Here is a 7,759-nt window from a genome sequence, read left to right as displayed (position 1 = left end):
TCTCTGTGTGTGTGTGATTTCCTCCCAATAGATTGGAAGCTTCTTGAGAGCACAAACTGTTTTGTTTTTGTCCTTCTATCTCCAGAACTTGGCATTGTGCCTGGCACACAGTAGAAGTTTAATAAATGCTTGTTGAATTAGATTCAAGTGAATTTCCCAGGCTGCAGAATTTGCCTAATTACATCCTACCTCAGTTTCTCCCATGCTCATTTCTCCTTCCCCAGCCCATGCCTGCATTATAACATCTCCCTGTGTGTAAAAGCCAAGGATAAGGCTGGGGCTCCTCTAGGATATGGATTACCTCACACAGTCACTTTACCTCCTTCCTGTGCCTTCATTTCTCTGTCTGTAAAAGGAGAGAGTTGAACTCAATGACCTCTGAGGTGCCTTCCATCTCTCCATGTAGGATCCCCTGGATTGGGGGGAGGGCTGTGCAAGAGAGGATGGCTGTAGGAGGAGGGAGACCCGGAGCCCCTGCTTTTCCCCTCTTCCCTGGAGCTAAATCACCACCAGTAACCCCAACTGTGTGGTGTGCGGTTCTGTTTCTGGACCAGCTTCCAAGGCACCTAACTCCTGGTGCTCCACATTTACTGAGAATAAGAGAATGAGAAAATGCATTCCCCATATGCCTGGCCATGTGTGTGCCTGTGTGCATGTGTGTGGTCCTGTTGGCTCCATTTGTCCGTACAAGTCACAGGGGATCCTGGCTCTATCTGCTTGTCTGCTCAAGTCAAATCAAGTGCGGGCCTTTGTAAGGAGGAGCTCTTGTATCAGCTCATGCATAGCTGGTGTATCTGCTTGAATAAGGAGCCCAGGGGGGCAGCTAGGTGGCGCAGTGGATAGAGCACCGGCCCTGAAGTCAAATCCGGCCTCAGACCTATCACTTGACACATACTAGCTGCGTGACCTTGGGCAAGTCACTTAACCCCAATTGCCTCACTTGAAAAAAAAAAAAAGAATAAGGAGGCCAGGAGGGAACAATTATGAGAAGGGGGCAGGTGTTTGTTTGTGAGAATGACACACACAGCTCTGTACAGGGCAAATTGGTTCCCTCAACTGGCCAAGGCTTCAGTGACTTCAAGGCTGGACAGTGACTCACGGAGGCAGTTTATATTAAAAAACAAACAAAAAAACCGCAGACCTTTGCAACTGCCTTGGCTGAACACTCACTTGCGCTCTCCTCCATTGTACTCATACCCCTACTGCACGCTGCTCTCTGCAGCCTTGGCAGCCACTTTGTGCCTTCGATGGTCACACACAGGACAGAGCTGTGTTCCCAGCTGCCGGCCTCTGCATCATGGTAAGCATTGCTCTCCTCTGGGACCCAGGGAATGCAGGAACCCCTGCGTGGGGGGGGGGAGTAGGGCCCCCATTGAGGATCCAGTCCAGGAGGAGGCTCCAGAGCTGGACCCAGACAAGGGGGAAGAGGGCTCCTGGGGCTGGCCCCACTTGGGTAGGGGGAGAAGAGGAGGGGAAAAGAGGGCATAGGAAGAGTTGGGGGGAGAAGAAGGAGAAGGCAGTTTTCAGAAAGACTCAGCTTGAGACCATAGATTGGCATCTTTCCAGCCTGGAAAATTGGAAGGAAGTTATTGGGGTGTGTGGGTCACTGCTGGGTTGTCCTGGGCAACGTTGGAGCCTAGAAGGAGGACCTGGGACTTGGGGCTGGGAAGGACCTTCTCATTAACTGTATAAGCCAATCCTCTCATTTTACAGAGAGGAAATTTAAAGTTACCTGGCTAAGGCATCCAGCTAATAAGTGGCAGAGCCCGCGTTTAGACTCAAAGAAACTCAAAGATTTCTATTCCCAATGCTTGGTGGGGCTAGATCTCAATCTGAGGCTGAATTTGAACTCAGGTCTTCCTGACTCCAGGAACAGAAAGGGAATAGGTGGGAAGAGGACAGATTGTGAAGAGCTTTAAATACCAAACAGAGAGTACTTTATAACTGATCGAAGAGGAAACAGGGCACTCCCAAAGCTTGTTGAATAAGGGCAGTGGGTGACTTGGTCAGATCTTCACCTGGGCACTTTGGCTTTCGGGGGAGGGTGGTTTGAGGTGGGTAAAGAGGTGGTCAACCAACTGGAGGAAGGAATGAAGGAAATGAGCATTTGTTTAGCTCCTACTGTGTGCCAGATACTGTGCTAAGTGCTGGCAAGAAGAGGTGGAAGATGATGACCCAAAGTGGGTGCAGATGACGCTGAGCTGGGAGGGAGAGCTTACACACCAGATCACGGTCAGGGTCCAAAAAGCTCCTGACAGGCCACAGAGTAGACAGAATCCAACTTAATTCTTTTATCCGATGAGCTAATATTTGGAAAGCCCTCAGCACAGCGCCTAGCAACATAGTAGGTGTTTAATGGAGGCTTATTCCCTTCCCCCACTTTTTGAAATAAATAGCAAGTGTCCCAGGTGGGTACAAGAAATTCGCTTCCCAGCTAAAAGATGGAGAAAGCGTGAGTAGAGAGCGTCTGGGCTGAAAAAGACGGCGGGGGAGGGGATCAGTGGACCATAAGCCCAGGCTGAACCACATCTGCGGTGGGATGTGGCTGCCAGAAAAAAAAAGGGTAGTGCTACATCGGATGAGGCTCAACCGATAATTCCACTGCTCAGCCGCTAGGTGGCGCCAGAGTGCATAGAGTGCCAGTCCCCTAGAGTCAGAAAGACTCATTCTCCCTGAGTTCAAATCTGGCCTCAGACATTTCTTAGCTGTGTGACCCTGAACAAATCACTGAACCCTGTTTGCCTCAGTTTCCTCATACGTCAAATGAGCTGGAGAAGGAAATGGCAAACCACTCCAGTATCTCTGCCAAGAAAACTCCAAATGGGGTCAGGGAGAGTTGGCTAGGACTGAAAAATGACTCAGCGGCAACAATCTGAAAGGTCGCCACGCAGAGGAAAGATTAGACTCCTTTTGTTTGGCCCCAGGGGGCAGAACCAGGGGCAGTAGAGGGGAGGAAATCGCAAAGAAGCCAATGTTGGCTTGATACCGGGAAAACAAAAGGTCCCCTAACAATGAGAGCCGTCCCAGAGTGGAGTGGGCCAAGGGCCGTCTACAACCTCCGCCTTCTAGAAGGTCTCCAAGCCGAGGCTGGAGGACCCTTCCTTGGGTGTGTGATAATGGGGGCTTCTCTGGGGTACCAGCCCGGACTAGCTGGTTGCTGAGATTCCAGGAGGAAGGGTCACATTCCAGTCTCCCCCAGATCGTCAATGCCCGAGCTTGGAGCCAACATAACCGCACTAGCTCTTCTCATTACAAACCAATCCTTCCCCATTGCCCCTGGCCCTTCTGCAGCTTTGCGGCCTCCCAGCTTTCCCTATTGTGAGTCTGGAAGGGACCCCTTGGAGTAGTTATTACTAATCCCTCCCCCCTTCAGGAAAAGCACAGCCCCTCCCCCCATAATCACCAAACAACCAAATAGTGATGGCTCATGCAGTCAGTCTTTGGTGGATAAAGTGACTTGCCCAGGGTCGCCCAGACACTGTTTACAGGATCCCGGATCTACCATTCCAGTCCAGCCCCACCCCTCACTTTACGGAGGAGAAAACCGAGGCCCGGGGACGCGAACTAATTTGCCCAAGGTCACCTGGGTAGTAAATGACAGAGTGGAGATCTGAACCCAGGGCCTCGGACTCCCAACCTGCTAAGGCTCCCAGAGAGAATTCTCTCCCTTCCTCCCTTTGCGCAGGCCCAGGCTCCTCCCCACCTCAACTGCTCTAGCCTCCCCAGGGATGTGCCTGCGGTGGGGCCAGCTGGCACCCAGCTCTGCAATGGAAGCGGCGGCTGGGAAGCCTTTGACCCGGACGACTTGAACTTGACCGCTGAGGACCTGAGGCTCAAGTACCTGGGCCCCCCGCAGAGCAGGCTCTTCGGGCCCGTCTGCACCACCTACCTGCTGATCTTTGTCGTGGGCGCAGCTGGCAACGCCCTCACCTGCCTGGTCATCCTCCGGCACCAGGCCATGCGCACACCCACCAACTACTACCTGCTCAGCCTGGCCGTGTCCGACCTGCTGGTGCTGCTGCTGGGCATGCCCCTGGAGCTGTACGAGATGCGGCAGAACTATCCTTTCCAGCTGGGGGCCGGGGGCTGCTACTTCCGCACGCTGCTCTTCGAGACCGTGTGCCTGGCCTCGGTGCTGAACGTGACGGCCCTCAGCGTGGAGCGGTATGTGGCCGTGGTGCGTCCCCTTCAGGCCAAGGCCCTGCTGACCCGGGCCCACGCCCGCCGGGTCATCGGGACCCTCTGGGCAGTGTCCGTGCTCTGCTCGTTGCCCAACACCAGCCTGCACGGGATTCAGGAGCTGGAGGTGCCCGGATGGGGCGTGGTGCCCAACACGGCCATCTGCACGTTGGTCCGGCCACGCGCCGTCTACAACCTGGTGGTGCAGGGGACCACACTGCTCTTCTTTGGCCTCCCCATGGTCACCATCAGCACCCTCTATGCGCTCATTGGTCTGAGGCTGCGGCGGGAGAGGCGCACGTGGACCTGGAGTGCGGCCAGCAGCAGTGCGAGTGACAGCGGCGGTCTGGGGGCCGGGCCAAGGGGCTGCCCGGGAGCCCCCCTGCAGCCCAAGAAGCATCGCCAGACGCAGGTGACAAAGATGCTGTGTAAGTGAGGGAGGGAGGGAGACGGAGGGAGACGGAGGGAGTCAAGGGTGTCCGTGCAGACACTGGATTATAATCCAGTAAAAAAAAACCTATAAACCTATAGGTTTAGAGCCAAAGGAGACCCTAGTCAAACCCCCTCATTTTACAGATGAGGAAACTGAGGCCACAGAGGAGGTGCCTCAGCAGCGGCTGTCCAGACAGCCCCAGTACACAAAGCCAGAGGCAGGTCGGCAGGGCTCGGGGCTCCCCCCAAGTCACCCCGTTGTCTCCATCTTGTAGTTGTGCTGGTTGTGGTGTTTGGGGTCTGCTGGGCCCCGTTCCACGTGGACCGCCTCATGTGGAGCTGCGTGTCGCATTGGACCGAGGAGCTGCTGCAGGCCTTCGAGTATGTGCACGTCGTCTCGGGGGTCTTCTTCTACCTAAGCTCAGCCGCCAACCCCGTGCTGTACAGCCTTCTGTCCAGCCGCTTCCGAGGGGCCTTCCGCCAAGCCCTGGGTGTGCGGGGGGCGAGGCAGCCCAGGACTCTGCTGCCTCTGTTTCCTGGCCTTCCCCAGCCCCGCCACTGAAGAAGGCAGCCTTGTGTGGCTAGAAGGGAGGGTGGTCAGAGAGCCAGCCCCAGAATCACAGCCTCAGAGAGAGAAGAGCAGCTCAGTGGTCAGCCCCCCACTGGGGCCTAGCGAGGTTCAAGGTCACACGGCTAGGAAGGAAGGAAAAGGCCAGGGAAAATGCCCAGAGTCAGGGGACAGAGTGTCTTGTGCAAAGAACAGCCCCTGGAAGGCAGAGTATGTTGGGGTGCAAGGCAGGGGGGAGAGAATGTGGGGTATAAGACTGAAAAGGTGGGGGCAGGAGGTGAAGGGCCTTGAATGCCAAACAGAGGGTTTTATATTTGATCCTGGAGGCAATAAGGAGCCACTGGAGTCCATGGAGGAGGAGGGTGATGAGCTTGGCTTTGAGAAGTTCACTTTGACAGCTCAGTGGAGGATGGATTGGTGTGGGGAGAGACTTGTGTCCAGGAGACCAACCCAAAGGCTGTCTGCCACCTTCAATTCTTCTTATATTGACCCCAAATCTCCTTCCCAGTTCCACCCTCTGGGGCCAAGAAGAACTAATTAAGTCTTCTGACAGATTCTCAAACATTTGCAGAATCACCTTTCTTTTCAGAGATGGGGGACTATAGGTGTGGAACATTGTATACGCTGCCATGGATTTATTGAACTTTCTCATCACTCTCTTTAAAATTCTTTGCTACAAGGAATGGCTTCTTGGGTAGGCTGGGGAAAAGATATATTTGGTGCTGAAAGTGACAGAAAAATGAGATATCAATTAATTTTTTTAAATTTGAGAACAATGACCATGGCCCTCGAAATCTTCTCTAGGACAAACATCCCAAGATCTTTCCACCACACTCATAGGGTATGGCTTCCAGGCCCCTCACTACCCTGACCAGCCTTCTCTGGATGGCTTCTAGCTTTTCATGGTCTGTCCTAAAATGTGGCAACCCAGTTGGAAACAGTTCTCCAGGGTGTAGGAAAGTGGGCCCGTTGAATCCTTTGTTCTGAACATTTATTGCTGCTAACGCAGTCTGATATTGAATGAGCTTTGCTGCCTGTCCTGTCACAGTAATGACTGATATTGAGCTTGAAGGCTGCTAAGATCCCCAGATCTTTTTCATACAAATCTAGCTGGGCAGCTAGGTGGCGCCATAGTGCATAGAGCGCTGGACCTGGAATCAGGAACACTCATCTTCCTGAGCTCGTCTGGCCTCAGATACTTACTAGCTGTGTGACCCTGGGCAAGTCACTTCACCCTGTTTGCCTCAGTTTCCTCATCTGTCAAACGAGCTGGAGAAGGAAATGGCAAACCACTCCAGTATCTCTGCCAAGAAAACCTCAGAAGGGGAAACAATTAAACAAATAGGAAATTGTCTAGCTACATCTCCCCCTTCCCGTATTCTGAGTACTTCCACAGATGTTTTGTACCCAAATGCAAGACTTTGCATTTATCCCTAGTAAACTGTATCCTTGATTTAGCTCTCAGGCCAGGCTATCCAAATCTTTTGGCATCCTGACCATCATCCAATACGTTAACTATCCTGCTGAGTTCCATATCTTCTGGAAATGTAATAACAATTCAATATAATAAAATATAGTATTTCAATATAATAAGGATGCTACCTATGTATTTCTAAAAAAAAAAAAATGCATTGCCAGCCTTGGGTGTTATATCCCCCTGCCCTTCCCAAAGTGTCCTTCCCATCTCCCCCTCCTAGAGAGCAATCCTTTGGGAAGTCTTTTATCATACTGGGAAAATTTGTCTCATATTTGTCTCAGCCATTTTTAGCTTTGTTCTTCATACTAACAGCCAAAATTTGCCTTAAGTTCATTCTAGTTGTATTAACCCAGCTTGCTATTTCGAAACAAAAACCATTGTGTTTTCAGTACATTCATCTTTTAAATTCTTTTTTTTTTTGCATTCTGAATTTAACAAAGAAGAGCATTTCCTTCCTGCCGTGTCATTATTGATGTTATTAATTTTTTAAAAGTCGCACTGCACTAACTATACTAACTACTCCCAGAACTCCCGTGGGCCAGGGGCCTGGCATGAGCGGCAGAGGAGAGGCTACTTCCAACAGGGTCATAATGCCGCCTGCGCCAGGGAAACTCTTCGAAGCCAGTGCTGAAGGGAAGGCTCCAGCCGCCTTCAAATGGTCGCAGCCAACCAGAAGCCCCGCTCTTCTCGTGTGATAGCTTTTCCCGGGTTGGTGGTTTCCAGTGTGAGACCAGAGACAATGATCCGAGGGGGAGAGGGGGCCTCGACCTCAGAGGTTCCTGGTGGCCCGGGCGGGCTCAGGTCTACACGGTGAAGCTCCATCGGGTCCTTTCTCTGCCGCCGCTCCAAGGAGGCTCCGTCCACTCACCTTCTGTTTTTGTTTTGTCTGTCCCTCCACGGTCAAGGTGGATTGACGCTACTTCTCCAGCAATATATACATATATAATGTCACATATACTATCATAAATATTATACACAACAGATAATATCTTATATATCACATATACTATCATAAATATTATATAAAACTTATAATATCCTACATATCACATATAATATCATAAACATTATACATAATATAATATCCTATATATGACATACAC

The 7,759-nt window shown here is 51.6% G+C and overlaps 1 protein-coding gene across 2 annotated transcripts; it reads left to right on the top strand.

Moving 5' to 3' along the window:
• The first annotated feature begins 1,164 nt into the window (after positions 1-1,164).
• NMUR1 (neuromedin U receptor 1) lies at positions 1,165-6,335 on the top strand. 2 transcript variants are annotated; one of them, XM_027875388.1, is made up of 4 exons: positions 1,165-1,300; positions 3,686-4,479; positions 4,519-4,607; positions 4,887-6,335. In XM_027875388.1, the coding sequence occupies exons 1-4, from the start codon at positions 1,298-1,300 to the stop codon at positions 5,171-5,173; spliced, it is 1,173 nt and encodes a 390-aa protein (XP_027731189.1). In that variant the 5' UTR covers positions 1,165-1,297; the 3' UTR covers positions 5,174-6,335. The 2 variants fall into 2 exon arrangements, with proteins under 2 accessions (XP_027731189.1, XP_027731188.1); XM_027875387.1 differs by having other exon boundaries at positions 3,686-4,607.
• Positions 6,336-7,759: the final 1,424 nt, after the last annotated feature.

Source organism: Vombatus ursinus, unplaced genomic scaffold (assembly GCF_900497805.2).
Source record: "Vombatus ursinus unplaced genomic scaffold, bare-nosed wombat genome assembly UNPS02014808.1, whole genome shotgun sequence".
NCBI classification, from domain to species: Eukaryota; Metazoa; Chordata; class Mammalia; order Diprotodontia; family Vombatidae; genus Vombatus; species Vombatus ursinus.
Note: the sequence above shows the minus strand (reverse complement) of the source record. Positions and strands in the feature narration are given on the sequence as shown.

What these genes read in the sequence shown, in the direction of transcription:
- NMUR1 (XM_027875387.1), top strand. An exon ending in GCAGGTGACAAAGATGCTGT is followed by an intron (nt 4,608 to 4,886) that starts GTAAGTGAGGGA and finishes TCCATCTTGTAG; the next exon opens with TTGTGCTGGTTGTGGTGTTT.